Below are 24,140 nucleotides of genomic sequence, written 5' to 3'. Positions count from 1 at the left end.
TCTCTCGTGCAATGCGTGAGAGGAGGATCCCGCCGGGGTACTCCCATCAGCTCACTGCTGATTCAGACTAGAATCAGGACTATAGGTGTGTTATGATCTACTGTACTCACAATTCAGTAACCCACCCATGATGGGGTGCCAGTTCATTAATAGGCACACACAGAATTGCCAATTAGGCAACACTTCAGGCAAAAGATTTGAACCCACGACACTAAATCCCTGAAACTGCAGGACTAACCCCTGGGCCACCACAAGTGCCTTTCATCTCAAATGAACAAAGAGGTGCCAAACGGGCACAAAGTCACAAAGTATCCCCAGGGGTCCAAAAACCCACGGCTGAATATGAGGGTTATAAAATAGATGGCCAGATTAATGGCGACTCGTTTATTTTAACCAAATTGATTTTGTATAAATTGGATTATTTTCGGTATGAGGGGACCCTTAAAAACGTCAAGATCTGTTGAAAACCGGAAATCGAAATTTGTGACTAATCTACTAGACGATCGGTTAGGAGCGTGTCTGCAAACCAATAATAAAAGAAGTAGAAACCGAAACCAACTTATTTTCTACTACGGCCGTGCGGCAGGCGCATTGGAGCAACTCTCCCTTGTGTTAGCGCGTAGTGGTCTCCATCAACGAGCCGTGTCAGGCCACATTTTGAAATCACAGTGTCAGTTACGCACCTTCCGTTTGAATAACGCTTCACAGCTTTTTTTTTTTTTTTTAAACAATTAAACCACTATACATTCTTATGGCCGATAACCAGATGTATGTGGTTTTGAAATTGTCACAATGATTGAAATTATTAAACGTTTACAAAACGGCAAAAGCACTACAAGCGTTGTTTCAATTTACGGAGAAGGAAGAACAATAGTGAACGATATAAAGCGTGATGTCGACAAAATCGAAAAACGTGTCGTAAATGGATATGACCGAAGGTAACGTTATTCTGTATTCATGTTATGTTCTTCTGCATTGTCATTTTCTTTTAAAATTCTGTTCTATTATGTTTTGTTTATATATTGTGACGTGTCGGCAGCTTGCGATGCGCAGAACGGGTGGAGCTGCGTTAGTGATTGGACTGGGGGCGGGGCTTCTGCTCTGAGATAGGATGGACACGCCTCCTATGAGATGAGTAATAGGAGAAAATGGAAGGCATGGCCAAAAAAAGTTTAGAGCAGGGACACCCGGAGACAATCAGCAGGAGTGTTTGCGGGATAGAGAAAGAGAGACGTGAATGGCTGGCGATAAACTGATTGATAGGGTTAAGCTTTCTTTTATTGTTATGAATATGTGCGCCGTAACGCAACTAACGGAGTATAAGACTGGGCGCCGTTTGTTACGAATGAAGACTTCAAGTAAAATGAAACAAACTCCAATAACGCGAAGTTGTATTTGCTTATTACGATATTACATGAATGAATTAATACTGTAATGACCCGGCAGCCAGTGCTGGCGGCATGATGCATTGTGGGTAATTTATGTAAAAGTTACTGTTGTGTTAAATTAGCAAGGCAATCGAATTATTGTTCCTGTTGAAATTGTTGTGTGTGTTTGTGTTCAACTGGTAGGGTGGGTTTGGGTTATTGCCGTCCGGGGTTACTAAATTGTAAATAGTTACCATCAATGAGAAAGGTGGCTTCGTTAATGACCCTGGCAATGGCTATGCAATGAGATTGAGCTTTGTTTTCTGACTATTTGCTTAATAAAGAGATACAACAGGACAGAGTTGTGTTTATTGCTAAGATTTCATCTAAGCAATGATTATTGAGATACTCTCTGAGTCGTGCGGTGTATGGGACACGAGTGCTCGCTGGCTTATTGAGCTAGGTACAGCCGCGTGCATGGCGCTGGCATTCCGCTGGCCGACCAGCTTGTGGGAAGTGCACGGCTCTGAAAACTTTAAGACTCAACCACGGGTCGCTACAATACTATATTTTGTTGATATAGGTTTGTAAATAAATACGACAACCCGCTAAACTCATCTACTGTATACCATTTTTAAAGTAGCTGTTCAGTACTCGTATAATCGGAGGTTTTACTGTAATCAATACAGAGTCCCGTCACTCAGCCTGTCCACCCCTCCATCTCCTGAACAGCTGCAAAGAGCGGACGCCAATCCCTGTAGCAGCGGGAGCAACAAAGGAACCAGTTCTTGATGGGAAGCCACAGTGTGACAGAGCTTCTGAGATGAACATGGGAACAGAAATACCCAGAAAACACAGAGACAGACATGGTGAGAACGTGAACACTGCAAATAGAAGGCTCTGAATTTGAACCCAGCTCTCTCAAGCGGTCATATAATTTCAACAACAATCGTGCCGCTGCATCCTTCTATCAAGAGCAGACCGGTAGAAATAAAAAAATATATATATAGTCCTGGGTGTCTTCCTTCCATCCAGAGGTCCATTATCTGAACAGCTAACACCTTTCTCAGCAGCACTGGGTGGAACACGGAAACCACCTCTGGAAGGGAAAGTCAACTTGAGTTACCAGCAAAACGTACTACTTCAGATCAACACTGCATTAAGACTATAAAAACGGATTGTAGATTACATAAAAAGTACACACAGAGCGGCGTTAACAAAAATAACTTAATTTTTGTTCCGATTACCGATAACACGCATAAAATTCAGCTCTGCCCTTCAGAAACATTAAATATGGCACTATTAAATGTTAGAGCTTTAACTAACAAGACATTTTTTATAAACGATCTTATTAGTGATAGAAACATTGATTTTATTGCGCTAAATGAAACATGGCTTAATTCAAATGGGGCGGCAGTTTTAATCGAATCTGCGCCTCGGATTACAGTTTTACTGTGCGACCGCCAGGGGAAAAGGGGGGGCGGTTTGGCAAACATTTACTCGAGCCGATTAAAATGTAAAGATGTTAGTTTTGGTAAATTTAAGTCCTTTGAGTATCTCGCCGTTGTTATTCATGGAGATTCTCACGTTCTCGTATTATCCGTGTATAGACCTCCTAAATATAACGCGTCTTTCCTTGAGGAATTCTCTGACTTAATGTCAATTTTAGTTACAAACTATGATGCACTCTTAATAGTGGCGACTTTAACTTTCATGTCGACAATCAGTGTGACCAAAAGGTAAAGGAATTCATGAACCTCCTGGACTCTTTTGATTTGAGGCAGCTCGTAAATCAGCCTACACATAAAGCAGGTCATACGTTAGACTTAGTGATTACTAAAGGACTTAAAGTTGATATAAAGCAGGTCACTGATATCGGTCTATCAGACCATTTCCTTCTACTATTTAATATAGAAATAAAGATAGAAAACGCTCATGAGAAGCATTTTGTTAAAAAACGCTTCTTTGACTCATCAGCAGCTTTAAAGCTTACAACTATTCTAAGCAATCAGTCCGTTTATAATGCCAGCTATAATAGCGAGGATAATGTAAATAGTAAAGTGGAAAACTTTAATTCTAAAGTAAGAACTGCTGTTGACATAGTTGCACCTGAAAAGACAGTTAAAAATCCTCTAGTACTGTTATTCCATGGAAGACCCAAAGAGTGTCTGATTTAAAAAGAACATGTCGTAGAGCTGAGCGTAAATGGAGGAAAACTAAACTAACTATCCACTATGAAATATTAAAAGTTAAAATAACAGAATACAATAACACTGTCCGTCTTGAGAGGCTGCTATTTCTCTAATATTATAAATAACAATGCTAGTAATCCCAGAGTCTTATTTTCAACAATTGACCGTCTGTTAAACCCAGGTAACACAAAGGAATGCCCCAGAATACTTCCAGTGAAACCTGTGAGAACATTGCTGTATTTTTCACTCAAAAAATTAATGATATTAGAGATAACATAGTATATCTCCCCAACACTGCAGAACCTCCAAAGCCCGGTACTCCGTTATAAACAAATTAAATGCTTTCACCAGGATAGATTTACCTGAATTACATAGTATAATCTCTCAACTGAAAAACCTCCACCTGCGTCCTTGACCCAATACCAACCAGGTTTTTCAAAGAAATATCAGGCGTTCTAATTGACAATATTCTGGACATAGTAAATTCGTCATTAGATACGGGGGTCTTTCCAGACTGTCTTAAGACTGCTGTAGTTAAACCCCTTCTTAAGAAACATAATCTTGACCCCTCTGCCTTTGAAAATTTTAGACCCATTTCTAACCTGCCCTTCTTAAGTAAAATTTAGAGAAGGCAGTCATTATGCAGTTAAATGACCACCTAAATAAACATGCTATTCTTGATACTTTTCAGTCAGGCTTCAGAACAAATCACAGTACAGAAACTGCACTTGTTAAAGTAGTAAATGACTTGGGTAAATGCAGACAGAGGCCATTTATCTGTTCTCATCCTCTTAGATCTGAGTGCTGCATTTGACACCATTGATCATAATATTCTTAGAAATCGCCTTAGTCAATGGGTGGGCCTCTCTGGCAGTGTCTTAAATTGGTTTGAATCCTACCTGGCAGGGAGAAAATTCTTTGTGAGTTGTGGTAATCAAATCTCAAAGACACATGATATCCATATGGTGTTCCACAAGGCTCTATCCTGGGTCCGCTGTTATTCTCAATCTACATGCTTCCGTTAGGTCAGATTATCTCAGGTTACAATGTGAGCTACCACAGCTATGCTGATGACACACAGCTGTACTTATCTATAGCACCTGATGACTCCGACTCGATACACTAACACAATGTCTTACTGGTATTTCTGAATGGATGAATAGTAATTTTCTCAAACTAAATAAAGAAAACTGAAATTTTGGTAATTGGCAATAATGGATTCAGCGAGGTTATCAGAAATAAACTTAATGCACTAGGATTAAAAGTTAAGACGGAAGTAAAAATTTAGGGGTAACCGTTGACTGTAATCTGAATTTTAAATCGCATATTCATCAGACCACTAGGACAGCATTTTTCATTTAAGAAACATAGCTAAAGTTAGACCTCTTATATCATTGAAAGATGCTGAGAAATTAATTCACGCTTTTGTTTTCAGTAGACTAGATTACTGTAACGCACTCCTCTCAGGACTACCCAAAAAAGACATAAATCATTTGCAACGAGTGCAGAATGCAGCTGCTAGAATCCTAACTGGGAAAAGAAAATCCGAACACATTTCTCCAGTTTTGATGTCACTACACTGGTTGCCTGTGTCATTCAGGATTGACTTTAAAATACTGCTTATGGTTTATAAAGCCTTAAATAATCTCGCTCCATCTTATATATCGGAATGCCTGACACGTTATATTCCAAATCGTAACCTTAGATCTTCAAATGAGTGTCTCCTTATAATTCCAAAAGCTAAACTTAAAAGAAGTGGTGAGGCGGCCTTCTGCTGTTATGCACCTAAAATCTGGAATAGCCTGCCAATAGGAATTCGCCAGGCAAATACAGTAGAGCACTTTAAAACACTGCTGAAAACACATTACTTTAACATGGCCTTCTCATAACTTCACTTTAACTTAATACTGATACTCTGTATGTTCAATTCTTCATAATAACTATTCATGGTGGCTCTAAAATCCGTACTGACCCCTACTCTCTTCTGTTTCTTTTCCGGTTTCTTTGTGGTGGCGGCCTGCGCCACCTCCACCTACTCAAAGCATCATGATGCTCCAACAATGATGGACTGAAAGCCAGAAGTCTACGTGACCATCATCATCAGGTCCTTCCATGAAAATATGATGATTTATGTTAGGTAGAATGCCCAGAGGGGACTGGGCGGTCTCTTGGTCTGGAACCCCTACAGATTTTATTTTTTCTCCAGCTTTGGAGTTTTTTGTTTTTCTGTCCACCCTGGCCATCGGACCTTACTCTTATTCTATGTTAATTAATGTTGAGTTATGTTTATCTTTTATTGTGTCTTCTATTACTCTATTCATTTTGTAAAGCACTTTGAGCTACATTTTTTGTATGAATATGTGCTATATAAATAAATGTTGATTGATTGATTGATTGATGGGAAAGCAGGCTGGAAACTGAACCCAGACCATTTCAGGTGTTAGGAAACAGCAAAACCAACAGTGCCACCTTTTGACTTCCCATTAAAATAAATAAATAAACTGATGTCTAACAAGTATTGAGTTGCCCCATGCCATCTATCCACCCGTCTCTCTTCTGAACAGTTTACAAAGGGCTGAATGTTGCCAGCTGTGAGCACAGCATAAATAATTGTGCCAACATGGCATCTCATCTATACCAATGGATAGGAGGCAGGCAGTGGGGCACAGTGGATAAGACTTTAGACTTCAAAGCCTGTAGTTGTGGCTTCAGATCCCACTACTGACACCACTGTGTGACCCCCCCAGAGTAAGTCACTTCACCTGCCGGCGCTCTAACTGGAAAAAACAACAGAAATACCACCAATTATAAATGTTGTAAGTCACTTTGAGTAAAAGCACCAGCCAAGATTTAAATACCAAGTGGCTTCCTTTTACTTATTCATGTACAGAATGTGGTGAAGTCCTTGTCAGCAGTCCCGGGTGCAACACAGAGAAGACAATTCAGCTACTAGAACAGCGTGTCATTGTAATGAGAGTGTGAAAAAAATAATACAGACATGACAAGAATAAACTTGAAAACAGGAACTTGGCAGGCTGGAAATTGAACCCGGATCTCTGGAGATGTCAGTCAACAGCATAAACTGTTCTTGTCCCATTTAAAAAAAAAAAAAAGTAACCATTTAAATCAGTTCTAAGTAACTTCCTTCCATTCATCGATCTGCCCTTCTATTTTCTGGGCAGCTATAAAACGAGAGAGAGAGAGAGAGAGAGACACATATAAGGGGCATGCACTGCTAGCACATTGGCAAACCCACCACACGATGAGTGCAACACCCTGGAACAAATGCAAGCAAGAATACCAGTGCGGGCGACACAAACAGATGCGATGCAAACAAGTAATTTTGAAATCGAAACTCGACAGGCTTGGCATTGATCCTGGATCTCTGGAGGGGTCAGGCAACACCAACAACATTTCTGCCACTAGGACATCCCATCAAGATAAATCAATGTAAATAAATGTGTATTCAGTTCTGAGCAACTTCCCTCCATCCACCTCTCCGTTTTCCGAAAGGCTGCAGAAAAAGGGGGAGTCTGACTACGCCACACAGGAACCAAAACTAAATGGGAAGCCAGGTCAGAGCTACCAATCACTGGGCAGGAAGTCTTTGAGCAAAAGGTGGAAACAAGATAACTCATCAGGGGGGCACATGCAGATATGGTAAGAGCATGCAATCTTGAAAGAGAAACGTGGCAGACTGAGAATTGAACCCGGGTCCTTAAAGAATGCTAGGCAACAGCAACTAACAGCTATGCCAGCACACAAGCCCCATCAAAACTAAACAAGCCAGCCAGCCAACAAAAAAGAAAACCCACACATACACAATCGGTCAGTAATTGAAAAACAAGTTTACATGAGGCCCGTCTCTCTTTCTCTCTCTCTCGTCTGCCCGAGTTCACATCATAATCAGGACTGAGTGACTTCATTCCCTTTGCGGTAAATGCCTTGCACTCCTCAGATTAATAGTTTCCAGACCGCGGCCCCAGGCTGTACAAACCAGAGGGCTGTTTAATAACGAGATGTTAAGTGAGCCACAGAAAAGCCGTCAATCCTCGACAAAACCACCGCATCTGCGTCCGCAGCCAAGGCCCCCTCTTCCAGCACCACTCCCATCATATATCACCCAAGCGGAGCGCTCACCCTCCCCAGCCCCGATCGCAGCCAAACTGCCCGCACCCCTTTGAGCCTGGCTGTCACGTATAAGCAAACAAGAGCTCTGCACTTCAAGTCACCCCCTATGACGTGGAATTGACGTCAACTCTGTAAATCGATCACAGTTCCAAATTAGCCCACCATATCCCCCCTCATCCAGAACCAAATGTCCGACCAGCTGCCTCCTCAACCCCACTAGCACACATCGACCCTTCCCGAGTCCACCCTCAAGGCGGCACTGCCTCAACTCTGCCAACTTCACACATGTTTAAGAACTGACAGCACAAGGAGAAGATGCCAGGATCACACTGGCGACCCGACTCAGTAGGGTACAACAAAAGCATGGTGGTTATGGCTGATGTGTGAACAGTTGGCACCTTCTTGAGTCTATTAAAGCAATTTAATAGTAACACCATAGGGACCTCGAAATATTGAAGGCAGCGACTATCACAGGGTGGGCACATTCTCTCAGACCACAGGGCCGTTTTTTTTCCATCCATACTATTGAAACCGTTTAGTAAAGTCGAGCGGTATGTGGGCTGTGCCACATCCTGGCAACATTTGGCACAAGGCAAACACAAACCGTGAATATGGTGCCAGACAATGGTAGGGCATCCAAACACATGCCAGGCCAGGACAATTTAGAGCCACCAGTTAACATAATCCTTCATTTCATTGAAAACCAAGTGGAGTGAAAGCTGTTAGCAGACACACTGGGGTGCCAAGTTCACTCATCAAGGACATAAAGTGACAACACGACATGTCACACTGAATGGCAACCCCATTTCTGTTGTGGGGTTGACAGTGAAGACATTACTCCAGGACTTACAAGACCTTCATCCACCAGTCCAACCTACCACTCTACAAAAAAAAAAAAAAAGAGGCATGAAAGGCTCTTACAATTACATTTGGCAGAGCCCCTGAACTCCATTAGCGTCTTCCTCAGTAAGGAACACCTAGAAAGTGTTATTTGGCTCATCGGCATCTGTGACCCACAGCAACTTAAAAACAGCACTCACCCGACACCCACAGGCAGCCAACTGAATCACCAGGCTCATACTGTGCTGATCTTACACACAACCTATCTGACTACAGTGGAACAAGGCGCTATAAACATATAATTCATAACAAAAATGCAGAACACGCTGCCACTGCATCAAAGCATTAATACCATGTAGTTACTGTACATTTACTGGGCAATTTACGTAATGTTATTGGTAAGAATGTGTCTGGCTACGGAGTGTGGAGTTATTACCACGTAATCCACCTTATTAAAAGAATGAGTGTCTGTGTGTCATCTAGTTGCTATGTCTGTCATTCAAACAGATGGCACATCATAAACATTTGTAGTAATGCATTTTATTATATCTGTCCATCCGTCCAGTTGTTACATCTCTGTCATTCCAACAGATGGCACAGATCAAACATTAACATTACTCTTATGAATCCCATACCAAATGGCATATAACGGAGACATTTCCATTGCATGTCATTTCAACAGATGGCGCATCACAAATATTTGTAGTAATGCATTTTATTGTATTTGTGTCCATCCAGTTGTTTCTTATGTCTCTGTCATTTCAACAGATTGTGCATCACAAACATTTGTAGTAATAAAATGCATTACATCTTTCTTTCCAACAGATGGTGCATCACAAACATTTCTAGTAATGCATTTTATTGAATCTGTGTCTGTCCAGTTGTTACATCTCTGTCATTCCAACAGATGGCACAGATCAAACATTAACATTACTCTTATGAATCCCATACCAAATGGCAAAGAACGGAGACATTTCCATTGCATGTCATTTCAACAGATGGTGCATCACAAACATTTGTAGCAATGCATTTCATTGTATCCGTGTGGCAGATGGCAAAACACAAACATTTATAGTAATGCATTTTGACTGAACCAGTGTGTCCATCAGGTTCTTTGTCTCCGTTGTTCCAAAAGATGGCATATCACAACCATATGTAGTCATAAAATGCATTGTGTTTGTCATTCCAACAGATGGAGCATCATAGACATTTGTAGCAGTGCATTTTATGACTACAAATGTGTGTGATCCACCATCTGTTAGATACATATACACTGCATTTGCCATCCTGTTATATGCCATTTGGCATGGGATTAGTAAAGGAAATGTTAATGTTTGCGATGCACCACCTGTTGGGATGATAAATGATGCAATGCATTTTATGACTACATGCATTACAAGATACATTCCAATAGATAGGGCATTGCAAACGTGAATACTTTGGTCTACATTGATTGCTTAGACTTCAACCCATCTTAGACGACAGTAAACTCAGTTACTGTACAACTCGGCTATAACAACCTGCCTGACCTCAGGCTATGTCCACATGACTACATTTCCACTTGATAATGCAGACAGTCTCCATTTTCACCTTTCGTCTGCACCACCCTGGAGTTTTAACCCCTGAAAACGGAAACTTTTGCAAATTCTCTTCAGCGTCGTATACTTCTGAAAAGAGCTCAGTGTTGTAACATGGACAGGTGAAAACATAAAGCTTTAAAAAAAATGCAGCCTCTAGTCACACACAGTTTGGTTTGTGCTTATGATGTAGCCCTTTGGCCTCTATCCCTCATTCATTGGTCAAGAATCCTGTCTTCGATTCAAACACACAGGATTGTGGGAATAATGTCTTTCTTGTTCAGTTATCAGGAAGTAACTGTTAATAACATTTCAGCATTTTACACATTTTGACCAAAGGAATGAAAATCGGGCATGTGGATTGTGCAACAGAAGTTATGGGAGAACTCTTTTTTTTTTTTTCTTCTTTGCCCAGCCCCACCATGGATGTCTTTCACATCATTTGCCATTGTACAGAACTGGTCACGACAGGCTTCCACTGCCTATGAAATCACTCCACAAAAACGAGATTAAATGTTTTCTCCGCCATCACTATAAACTACTTGGGGGAATTAACATTCCTTAAGGCCTCGTTACGTAATTACAACGTAATCACATTGTCAAAAAGGACATGTTTATGTCAAGCTACCTGCTTGTTGTGGCGGATGCAGCAGGCCACCAGCAAGTTCTCGATGTTGTTAAAGTGGAGTTCAGACGTTGAACTCCATTCCTGTTTTGCAGGATACACTTGACAGACGTCAGACAACAAAAACGCAAAGACTCAAAATATAAAAGGAGTTCAGTCAAAAAGACAAAGAACAAAGACGTCAGATCAACAGAGCACACAGCCGAGACTCTGAAAGAGGTCGAGAAGACGGGACAGGGAAAAACTGCCTCGACCTACCTGAAGATAGAATGCTGCCGCCTCCGTTCTTCACCGATTTTAACGTGTTGTTGCTTTCCGTGTTTCCATCTGCAAAGAAAACAGCAAAAGACTTTGTGAGGAGCAGCAGAGGACACTGTGTTCTAATAACTAAAGCACTGGACTTGAAACCCCCTAACAAGGAGGCCAGGTCAGTGACCACCTTAGGTAACGCGACCAGTTTGTAAAGAACACTTGGGAGGCATCTGTACCAAATCTCTCTAATAATGGAGCGCCTTAAGAAGGGGTTCACTATGGAAAGGTCAGGTCAGGTTGGGGGCATGCACTGGCACAGCGTGTTGCCGCACCCAACACACATCGAAACAGCTTGGGATCCTGCTTGGCAACTCCCCCTGACAGACACGTGGACCAATCCCACCTTCGGGAAATTACAATGTCTACCTGTCAGATGTTATGTGGGCATCCCCTTGGCCTGGTCCTCAGCAATGAGCCGGATCACCCTCAGGTAATCGCTCCACATGGTCGTAGTGCCATAACTGACGCTCCCTCACAGTGCAGGTCACGTGCCTCATTCGGGACTCCATGAGCAACACAAAGTCAAACCAGCGGGATCCAAGGATTTTCCAAAGATGGAAAGGTGCTACATAAAACACTGTGCCAGTGCATGCCCCCCCCAACCATATATACATACATACATACAGTACATACATAATATATATATATATATTACATATATATATTTCTTAGGTGACTATAACTCTTTTTACTTTGCACGTCATCAAGGTAATGCATATGTAGCCAGGAAAAAATTCCTTCACCGTTTTCGACCTCCATAAGTGCAAAAATATAATTTCAATACAAAGTTTGATGACAAATAGAAATAAATGAGTGTGTATCGATATTGCCAATTAGTTACGATGAGAAACAAAGAGAGATGATATTTGAGAAATATCGCGCAACTGGAATTGGCTCCGACGACCTTTTCCTCAGTCTCAGTATAAGAGTTGAGGGGCGCGCACTCCTGACTTTTTTTTTTTTGGTGTGTGTGTGTTTCAGGTCACTTTTGTCAGTGAAACCGCAGACGACGTGGAATCACTTATTACAATCCGAGTCAACTTGAATTGGAAACTGCAGTCTGGAACGAGATCACGTGCAGGAGAACATCAAAGCAGCTTTCAGAAATGGAGCTTGACCGGCGTAAAAAGTAATAAAGCAAGAAGATATAAGAGAAGCAGAGGTCTTCCACTTTAGCGAGTGCACAAATAAAGAATCTGTCACCTCCTGGAGGTCTCACGTAATCAATATCTGAGTGACACTGCCTGTAGAATTCCTGCTGCTGACAGCCAAGACCTGGAATCGAGACATCAGCTTCACTCCCATCCGGGGTATTAGTGGAGAAGTGGGATTTGAATCACTCGGAAATGAGACAAGAAAGGCGAGTGAATGGAGGGAGAGCAGGTCAGCTCCACACACAAGGCTCTGCAGCAAATCCGTGGGCTGGGAGAGACCACCTAGTTAGACGGGACATTAATAAATGGTGGCTCGGTATTCACCTAATCGATGCATATTGTACACCTATGGACATTCACAAACTGATTAAACAATATTGGTACGTACTGCCACAAATATTGGCGAGGACCACCCTGGCAATATCATATGTAAGGCAGAAGCCGACCTTCACGCCCCCCCATGCACGCTCACACAAATCCACAGGCATTTGGATTTGGGAGGAAAACTGGATTTCCCTCATTGTGAGTTGATTCTTAAACCAGAGTGGTCATTGGGGTTCATTTAAATGAAGTGCATTTAACCCTTTCAACCCAGCCTCTTTTCTGTCCATTTTCTGCTACTTTGATTTAACTGGCTAGATCTTCATCATCCCTCACTCCATGTTCTACTTCACAAAATAAAGATCAGACATTTCTATAATTTTTACAGCTTGAGAATTAGTCAGGTTGTACACATTTGTTGCAGCAGAATAAGTTGCAAATTTCAGGAAAATCTTTATCAAAAAATGCACTTGGAAAGTTACTCTTATTTCCATTGGTGTTAGAATATACTTCAGAAATGTCAATGAATGTGTCAGGAAAACCCACATGTTTAGTTTTACTGTTTTGAAGGACCACAAAATAAATTCTTTTTTTTCCTGGGCTGTTCCAGATTTCAAATATGTATCTATAGCATAAACATCTATTATTAAATAGCCATGACCAATGGACCACTCTGAAGGGCAGATCTTATATAATCGGTAAAGAAATTACACCTGGTATCAAAAGGTACAACAGTTACAAGATTCAAACGTCTTTACACAAACATAAATGGAAGTCTGAAATATAGAAACACTAGCCAACGCCCTTCCGTAGCATACGGCGGTGTAAGAATAGGAACGGAAAACGGTGAGAAAGGAATTCAGAAATCAAGAACGACTAAATACTTTTTGAAAGACGCAGTTGTGAAAACGTGTTTTGCTGGAGACGACGGATAATGAGTTGAAAGATGTAATCTCGGAAAAAGCTTGAATTTCAGCTTCACCACCATAAACTCCAGATGTTGCCATGTATCGATAGTACTCAGGACTTGTTGTGATAACTCGACTTGCGTTGGAAAGAACGTCTCCAAATCTGCCCCAATGTGATGCAACGAAATCTACCGCCCTATGTCGTAGTGAGAGTGCATTGCCTTCGTCAACCGTTTGTGTCAAGAAATAACCCACTGACAGGAACAGGCTGTTGCCGGATCCTGGAATAGAGATGACGTTGTACAAAAACCCATCAACAGAGAAGATACTGTCGTTCATTTTATAACAAAGGCTTAGGAAACGACCGTCGCAGTTTAACGAAAATAGCAAGGAGCGAAACCAATGGTCAAGAGAGTACCTTCCTGTAGCAGGCTACGGAAAAGACTCCCAGGCGCAGACATGGCCGAAGTGAAAGGTCACGCAGTCAGGCTAGATATAGGGCGGTGACGTGACACCAATGGGGTCATGAGAGAGCAGCGGGGAACACGGTAGTCCGAAGGAGGAACAGGACTCGAGAAAAGTGACGTGGAGGTGTATGGGAAAGGGTTTGGAAGAGGAGGAATAGGAATCGAGAAATGGCATGTGGGCTTCATGTGGGCGGGACCGGGTTTGAAGAGGAAGCAGGACGAACCAGAAGAGAAATATTATAATTATATCTATATATATATATATATACTGCTCAAAAGAATTAAAGGAACACTTTTTAATCAGAGTATAGCATAAAGTCAATGAAACTTATGGGATATTAATCTGGTCAGTTAAGTAGCAGAGGGGGTTGTTAATCAGTTTCAGCTGCTGTGGTGTTAATGAAATTAACAACAGGTGCACTAGAGGGGCAACAATGAGATGACCCCCAAAACAGGAATGGTTTAACAGGTGGAGGCCACTGACATTTTTCCCTCCTCATCTTTTCTGACTGTTTCTTCACTAGTTTTGCATTTGGCTACAGTCAGTGTCACTACAGGTAACATGAGGCGATACCTGGACCCTACAGAGGTTGCACAGGTAGTCCAACTTCTCCAGGATGGCACATCAATACGTGTCATTGCCAGAAGGTTTGCTGTGTCTCCTGCACAGTCTCAAGGGCATGGAGGAGATTCTAGGAGACAAGCAGTTACTCTAGGAGAGCTGGAGAGGGCCATAGAAGGTCCATAACCCATCAGCAGGACCAGTATCTGCTCCTTTGGGCAGGAGGAACAGGATGAGCACTGCCAGAGCCCTACAAAATGACCTCCAGCAGGCCACTGGTGTGAATGTCTCTGACCAAACAACCAGAAACACTTCATGAGGGTGACCCAAGGGCCCCATGTCCTCTAATGGGCCCTGAGCTCACTGCCCAGCAGCATGCAGCTCGATTGGCATTCTCCATAGAATACCAGAATTGGCAGATGCACCACTGGTGCCCTGTGCTTTTTACAGATGAGAGCAGGTTCACCCTGAGCACGTGACAGAAGTGAAAGGGTCTGGAGAAGCCATGGAGAACATTATGCTGCCTGTAACATCATTCAGCATGAGCAGTTTGGTGGTGGGTTAATGATTGTCTGGGGAGGCATATCCATGGAGGGTCACACAGACCGCTACAGGCTTGACAAAGGCACCTTGGCTGCCATTAGGTATCAGGATGAAATCCTTGGACCCATTGTCAGACCCTATGCTGGTACAGTGGCTCCTGGTGCACGACAATTCCTGGCCTCTTGTGGTGAGAGTATGCAGGCAGTTCCTGGAGGATGAAGGAATTGATACCATTGACTGGCCACCACACTTTCCTGACCTAAATCCAATAGAACACCTCTGGGACATTATGTTTTGGTCCATCCAATGCCACCAGGTTGCACCTCAGACTGTCCAGGAGCTCAGTGATGCCCTGGTCCAGATCTGGGAGGAGATCCCCACAACACCATCTGTCATCTCATTAGAAGCATGCACCGATTTTGTCAGGCATGTATACAAGAACACAGGGCCATACAAAGTGCTGCGTACAATTTTGAGTTGCTGCAATTAAATTTTGGCAAAATGGACTAGCCTGCCACATCATTTTTCACTCTGATTTTTGGGGCGTCTTTGAATTCAGGGCTCTGTAGGTTGATCATTTTCATTTCCATCAAGCGATGTGGCATCCTTTCGTTCCTAACACATTACCCAGTCTATATCAGTATAGATATCCAGGAGGATTTCTTTTTCCCATTGAGATCTGATGTGTTTTCAAAGTGTTCCTTTAATTTTTGGAGCAGTATATATATATATATATATATATATATATATATATATATATATATATAAGATAGAAGGTGGACTGCAATGTCATTTCAAAGTGGAAACACCCCTTTCATTTAGTAGAGAAGTCTGTCCACTGAATTGTGCACAATAAAATCTGAATGTTCAAGAAAACCACGTGGGGTGTCAGGTGTTGCAGTGATACCCTTTGGGGTGGGGCATCAAAACACTGCACTTTAATTATAGCAATAAGAAAAAGAGCAAGCTGTTTCTAATCTATTCTTTTTACCCCCCACAATCATACTGTAAGTGCCAACACAATGATAGGCCATAAGGAAATTAAAGCTGATAGGAAATTAAGGTTAAAGTTATCAAAGGTAATAATGTATTTCCTAGCTTAAGACTATAAAATGTCAACAAAAGTTCAAATGCAATGTCTCTATGACCAAACAGTGAACTTTGTGAGCTGGAATGTCAAAGGCCTCAATCACAAATTAAAAAGGAAGAAAGTATTCTCTCACCTAACAGGTCTAAACAGCAAGATAGTATTTTTACAGGAGACTTGCTTATTAAACAAGGATCAGTTTCCGTTGCAAAGAGACTGGACTGGCCAAATATTCCACTCCAGCCACACAAAGAAAACTAGTGGTGTGGGAATCTTAATACATAGAACAATTTCATGTGTAGTATCAGATGGAGTAGCGGACCCTGAAGGGCGATAGTCATCATGGTGGGTAATTTATTTAAATTGTACAGTGATTTTGATATCTAAGCATCCAATGCAGATAATGCAGACATCCATTCCTAATGTGAACAATTACAAAATTACAATGGCTGGAGACTCTGTTTTATATCCAGAAAATTAATGCTTTTTTTTTAATTCTATTATTGTCTGGTCCCACTGGTGGGTCCAAAACAATGGAGCTGACTTTAAAGGGTTACAAAGAATAATTGAATAGAATGAAAGTTAACTCATTTAGGGCAAAAAGGGGATAGGAAAACAAATTAATTAGCCTTGAAAGAATTAAATTATAAATTCAGAAACAGTTGCCACTTTACGTTTCTGATATTTTCAAAAGATGGAGTTTTTAGTTTTTAGTCACTGCTGAATTTATATAGTGCCTTTCCCAAGGAGTGCTGCTCAAGTCTGGCTGTAACTTTAAAGCTAAAGGACGGGCCCAGCACTCGTCTGCCTCTTGGGTTTTTATTTTGTTTTGCTTTTGGCTAAATGTGTCCACACCAAAGCAAAGTGGATGACAGAAAGACTATTTATGGCATGAAAATCATACCATATAGCTGGTGGGTCATGTTGTTCTCATGGAAACTGAAAGCAAAATGTTGTGTCATTTTTCCACTTGAGGCTTCCAAGCTGATGAGGGGCAAACCAGGCAACACTCATCCTTTGTGATCGGACTGTTTGTGGGCACGAAGGGCTCAAGCTGTGGGATGGACTCATATAAACAAGATTAAACACCACAGGAGAAGAAGAAACGGGGGGGAAAAATAGAAGCAGGTTTCAAATGAACTCAAAATGACTGATATCACGGTCAAAATGCAAACTGAAGCTCAAAAGAAGAAAAACCATTAGGCAAACCATACAGAAAGAATTTAGCAAAGGTCAGAAAACCACAAAACCACCCAAAAAGAATGCAGTAAAATTAAAAATACAGCTGAACTACAGTGAAGGTCAGGAGCCAGCTTAAATAAACACAGGCGCCGAGTCAATCAGACACACTGAATGTGGAGGTGTGGCCAGAAACAAAGTGCATGAAGGAGGTGTGGCAATGAAAAAGCTGCACAAGGTGGGTGTGGCCAGAGGCAAACTGCATAGGGAAAGTACTCAGAGGGGCGTTACCAGGGGCAAACTGCATGGAGGAGGCATTCCCATAGAGAAACAGCACAAGGGGGCATGGCCAGAGGAAAATGCTGCAGAGAAAATGCACAAAGGGGCGTGGCCAGAGAAAAACAGAAGGCAGGGGACATAACCATTTAGAAACTGGCCAAGAGGCGTAGCCAGGAGCAAACTGTACAGATGAGAGGTGTTCATGGAGGAACTTTAAAAGGGGGCGTGTCCAACAAATTACATATAGTAGATGAGGTGACCATAGAGAGACTGCACAAGAGGTGTGCGCAGGGGCAAACTACATGGAGTTAGTGTGTCAGAAGCCCTTACAAGAATATTTAATTGGGAGAAAACCTGTAGTCAGAAACCAAAAAAAAAAAAAAAACTGATTACTGAGGCCAAATCCAAAGTTACAAAATCAAAGTTAAGCACAAGTCAAAACCAGGAAAAATACTATTAGAAACAAAGGACAAAAGGACTTTTAAATCTGCAATCTCAAATGAGGAAATTTCATTTTATGTTTGTTTATGAAGTATTTTAAGACAACGGGAGTTGAACCCAAAGTGCTGTACAAACCATATACCAAGGAACAAAATAAAGTAAGAATTTAAATTACAATAAATAAAACAATTGACAGACAATTTTAAAATCACAACAAAGGGTGAACAAACAACTCTCATACTGACTTAAAAGCCAGAGAATTAAAGTACATTTTAAGATTAGTTTTAAAAATAGGCAGTGAGGGGCCCATCCTAATATTCAGGGCTAAACGGAGCCAGGACAGAGAAAGCCGGGTCTCCTCTCTGTTTCAGCCTAGGCTTTCGTTCGAGCAGCCAACAGGAACAGATCAGCAGACCTGATAGACCTTGCTAGGATGTACCAAATAATGAGGACATGCCCAAAACAGCCACTTTTTAACCCATCATATCATCACCAGTGACACACGGCCTGAGGACAAGCCACCTGACAATATAGTGCTGTCCCAATATACCCAGCATCTCTCCTCTGCACATGTCCAAACCAATGCAATCTCGCCTCTCTGACTTTGTCTCCCAACCATCCAACTTGAGCTCACCCGCTAATGTTCTCATTTCTAATCCTGTCAATCCTCGTCACCCCCAGTGTAAATCTTAGCATCTTTAACTCTGCTACCTCCAGCTCTGTCTCCTGCTTTCTGGTCAGTGCCAACGTCTCCAACCCATACGACAGAATGGCAAATTCTTTTCCCCGATCTAAATATACAAAATGGCGTAAAAGCGGCCCTAATAAGTTAACAATACCATAAAGAAGAGTATGATCACATGGTTAAAAAAAAAAATCTCCAAACAGTGCTCCGACTCGAGAGAAGGAAAAATTAGAAAAACAATTTTAAAAAGAGAAGGCGTGTCCACGGAGTTAATGCACAAGGGGGGCGGGGTCAGAAGCAAACAGTCTGCATGTCATGGGTGTGGCCATGGAGAAACTGAACAAGGGGGTGTGGCCATAGGAACATGAAATGGAGAAACTGCAGAGCTGAGGTGGCACGGCCTGAAGCAAACTGCACACATGGGTGATGCCATACCCAAACCTTACGTAGGAGGTGTGACCATGGATAAAATGCATGAGACAAGCTGCACATGGACGGTGTGGCCAGTCACACGCTGTACGTGCGAGGCATAACCACTGGGGAAGTGGATATGGGAGACCAGGCCACAGACAAGCTACACACGTTAAGGATAGCAATTGCATGTCATTGGTGACCGCTGCACACCGGTGCCATGACAAACCTGACATGCAAGTCATAGCCATAGAAATACTGTACAAGGGAAGTATGACTGCAACTGGGCTGAGTCCACAGACACAAAATGCACCCAGATGTGTGACGACAAACAAAATGCATGCAAGTGTGTCAACAGATCTTAACTGCATGTGGGTGTGCAGTCAAACAAAAAAATGCACATGGATGGTGTAAATAAAGATCAAGTGCAAGTGAGGAAGGATGGGAAACAATGTAAATGACAAGTGGAGGCGTGGCAGGATTAAAAATGCATAGGAAGGGTGTGGCCAGACCTTAACAGTGAACAGAGGCGTGGCCAAATCTACAAGTGGGAGGGTCAGCGGGGAAGAACTAAATGAGGATGGTGGGACACATGGGAAGGTCATGACACCTCAGAGCAATCAGGTGTTTCGTTACCAGTGCCCTCCATGTATGGCTGGTTATTCATTATTAACAAAGATCCACAGCAGCCTCGAGATGCACGTGAACGTCAGCTTTCTTCACAGGCCTGAGGTGCATCCTACTGTATGTGAAAATGGCCTGTAGTTCTCACGTCCACATGAGTCTAACCGACGAGCCATCTGCTGCTCTCAGAGGTCAAAAATCAGGCCAAATGGCACCCCTAAAAAAATGGAAGCCTGTAGCCGAGCTGCACTCCATTAGGGCCACGGTGCCTTCTGTCTGCTGAGTGGGGTCTCCACCTAGACAGCGATCCGGACTGAATAAAGATGACATTTAAAAAAATAAATAAATGGAGGGACTGAAGGACAGATGGGAATGATGCCATCCTACGAATACTGAAGATTATATGAAATGCAAATATTTATATGGAAGAATATGTATAAAGCACAAATGAGAGGAATAAAAAAAAAATTTAAATGCTGCTGTCTAGACTTAAAAAATAGAAGGATTCGATACACATCGGCTTATTTATACATTGATACTTGTTTCACTTGCACTATTTATAGACATACATACATGCACAGATCTCACTCTCTCTTTATTAAATACCTGTGTGTGCGCGTGGAAATAAATGTTGAAAAATATATAATATAAATGTATGTATGCATATTACATCTATATGTGTGTGTCTTTTATAATATAATACAGACACATGCACGCACGCTTAGTGACATACTTTAAAAAGCCACCTCAGGACACGAGTACACAAACCTCTCTTACTAAACAGACTTTATAACTAGCAGTTAAAAAACACACAAATAATTAATTAATTAATTGTCTTCTAAGTAGTAAAGTCGCTAGCAATCACTAACAAGTAAATAATTATATGACCACCCTGAACAAATCAAATATTTAACTAATGCAAAATGAAAAGGGGCAACTGAATGGCTTCCTATTTCACAAACTGCAACCCCTCAGTTCAGAACCTTAAGGATGACGAAGAGAACGTTTGAAACGGGGGGCCGTATAGACTCTCAGTGCCTGATCACCGCTGGCACATTCAAAACGTACAGAAGCAGAGGTGACGGAAAACAAACACAAAGAAGTTCCTCTTCACCGACAGGCAGTATGAGGATAAGAGCAAGACCACCGCGCAGGGAAGTGAATGAGGTCAGTACTGCACAAACGAATGGACTGCAAACAACGCAGAACGACACAAACTGAACGATAACTAATTTATGAAAGCAACACACAACTTGTTTAATTATTATAGGCATCTACTGCAAATTCTACTTTAAAAACTAAACACACATCTTCTCTCATTCGTGACCTGCCTATATCTGATTTGCATCCATTTCATGGGTCTCATTTGCTTTCATTTCTCTATTTTAATCTACTTTGATTGATGGATGGACAGATGGAAGGCATTGAAAGACAATGTCCAACACCTGAAGGTTCCTGCTCAACGGTGTATGGAGCCACTCGGCAAAAAAACACAGCGCAGATGAAGAACAAGTCCTGATCTACTCGCACGTATGTCAGGGATTATTACATCACGCTAGCTAAATAGTCATCACCCGGACTGTGCTTGAAATACATTTATTATACAGGGGAAGAATTTCAGTTCATTTACATTAATTTCAATAATGTTTTACATAATAACTAAACTCAAATTTGATATGATAGGAAAACCACTATTAGACAGACAGATGTGAAAGGCACTATATAATTGAGATAGATAGAAGAGACACAAAGATACATAGTGCCTATCTGATAGAGAGACAGACAGAATTGAAAAGCACTATATAATTGATAGAGATAGATATGAAAGGCACTACATAATAGATATATAAAAAATGACACACAAAGATACATAGTGCCTATCTATCTGATAGAGACAGACAGAGATGTGAAAGGCACTATATACAGTAATAGTGATAGATAGAGCTAGATAGATATGAAAGGCACTATATACAGTAATTGAGATATACAGAGATAGATATGAAAGGTACTATATGATTGAAATAGACAGAAGAGACACAAAGATACATAGTGCATATCTGATAGAGAGACAGACAGATGTGAAAAGCACTATATAATTGATAGATAGACAGAGATAGATATGAAAGGCACTATATACAGTAATAGAGATATACAGAGATAGATATGAAAGGTACTATATAATAGATACGTAAACAGAGACACAGACAGATGGATATGAAAAGCACTATATAATTAATAGAGATGAAGAGATTGATAGATAGATATGAAAGGCACTATATGATTGACAGATAGATACTGTAGATATGAAAGGCACTATATACAGATAGATATGAAAGGTACTATATAATAGATACGTAAACAGAGACACAGACAGATGGATATGAAAAGCACTATAATTAAGACAGATGGAAGAGACACACAGATACATAGTGCCTATCTGATAGAGATAGAGAGATGTGAAAGGCACTATATAATTGATAGAGATAGAAAGACAGATGGATATGAAAGGCACTATATAATAGATAGATAGAGATGGTCATAAAAGAAAGCATATACCATTTGGACAAATAAGGAAAGCAGTATAAATTAAAAATAGACATGATTATCATTATCTGTCTGCTTAATTGTCTTTAAAAAGGAATTGGTAAAAATGGTTGCATAACAAATTCCCCATTGCTCTTCTTCTCTTTTTGCTGTTATAGACACGCAAACAGATGGCTTCTGTGAAATAAAGGTTCTACAAGGAACCACACACGCCAGTAAAATACCATTACAGAACTGGAGTTTTTAAGATGGCATACATTTGAAATGAGTCTCTAACCTACTTTTCTATTTTTTTTTTTTAACTCCTTTAAATAAAGATATAACCTTTAGCCATTTTTATATTTTGCAGATACATGATGACACAGCCCAGAACATATTCTAAACAAATAGATATTTTTAAAAAAAGATGATTGTTATCAAATAAATTAAGAAATAACACCACCTAACTTGTAGAACATGCACATTTTGAATGTGTTCTTTTGTTCCGAGAGAACATTTCCATGTTATGTGGCATTCTTTCATTTACAAACAAATTTAAGCGACACCTGAAAGCCTTCTGCATTTCTACTCAATAATTAAAACATAAACAGTTTCAAACCGTTTGGAATATCTCGAATAACAACTTTGACAAAAAATATTTTGATGCTACGCAGCTCCTTTTATTTGATGGCACCTCCATTTCGAGTATTTCCAAAACGCATTTCAACTTTGAACCACACAGTAACTTTCATCAACTGATCACACCGCCTCCTTCACTCCCCCACACATTTAAAAACTCCTCAAATGTGTATATCACATTTGTAATAAATAAAATTTGTCGTCATTCTGGAGCAAACATTCATCTTAAACATCCAAGTGACATCAGTAGGTTCTGTCCCACATTGCTAATTATTTTAACTTTTTAAAATGGCTAATTTTGCCTAATGTAACAGAAAATGCATCAACTGAACCTTATGCTAACTTTTCTATTATATTTAGCACCACAGATAAACATAACATGATTAAATCTGACTATTAATTTTCAACAAACATCACAAAAAAATTTTAAAAAATCTAACAGAACTAATGGAAAATCATGTCCTTTTGTCCACAACATATACAGTTATCATCCATCTGTTTAATTATCTTTAAAAATGAGTTGATAGCAATGTTTTCTTGCTTTTCCAGATAGACAGACAGAGATATGAAAGGCACTATACAATTGGTAGAGATGAAAGGCACTATACAATTGATAGAGATGGACAGACAGATATGAAAGGCACTATACAATTGGTAGAGCTGGACAGACAGATATGAAAGGCACTATACAATTGATAGAGATGGACAGAGATATGAAAGGCACTATACAATTGATAGAGATGGACGGACAGATATGAAAGGCACTATACAATTGATAGAGATGGACAGACAGATATGAAAGGCACTATACAATTGGTAGAGATGGACAGACAGATATGAAAGGCACTATATAATTGATAGAGACAGAGATATGAAAGACACTATATAATACATAGATAGTATGAAAGGCACTATACAATATAGATACACATTAACAAAGATCATTTGTTATGTACGTAATGTTACTTGAACATTGATGGTCTTTTCATTACAAACCCAACTATCAGCAAAAACGTCTCCCGGTATCTCACAGAATTTCCGACCTTGTCGAACCCCGTTATACTGCTGTGTTAGCATTTCGGTGCTCTTATCCAGATTCTCGTTTTTATTTTTACTCTGGATGCTCCTCATCTAATGCTTATTAACTTTAAAAAAAATCACTCTGTTTATTATTGTTTGTTGTTTTATGATACACCGTTTTCTTGATATGAATCAAGTGCAATCCAAAAATGAAAACGCTTCCTTTCTGCGTCTCCAAAACTACACAAGTCGT

General features: G+C 40.7%; 1 protein-coding gene across 5 annotated transcripts in view; it reads right to left on the bottom strand.

Annotated features, from left to right (window-relative positions):
* Positions 1–24,140, bottom strand: part of hdac7a (histone deacetylase 7a) — a 278,061-nt gene that overhangs the window by 167,488 nt on the left and 86,433 nt on the right. For all 5 annotated transcript variants that reach the window (XM_039746852.1, XM_039746851.1, XM_039746854.1 and 2 more), the window contains exon 2: positions 10,991–11,059. In XM_039746852.1, the coding sequence (XP_039602786.1) occupies positions 10,991–11,059 (69 nt within the window). The remainder of the gene's footprint in view (positions 1–10,990; positions 11,060–24,140) is intronic.

Source organism: Polypterus senegalus, chromosome 3 (genome assembly GCF_016835505.1).
Source record: "Polypterus senegalus isolate Bchr_013 chromosome 3, ASM1683550v1, whole genome shotgun sequence".
Taxonomy (NCBI): Eukaryota; Metazoa; Chordata; class Cladistia; order Polypteriformes; family Polypteridae; genus Polypterus; species Polypterus senegalus.
The sequence above is the reverse complement of the archived record's forward strand: the minus strand, read 5'-3'. Positions and strand labels throughout refer to the sequence as shown.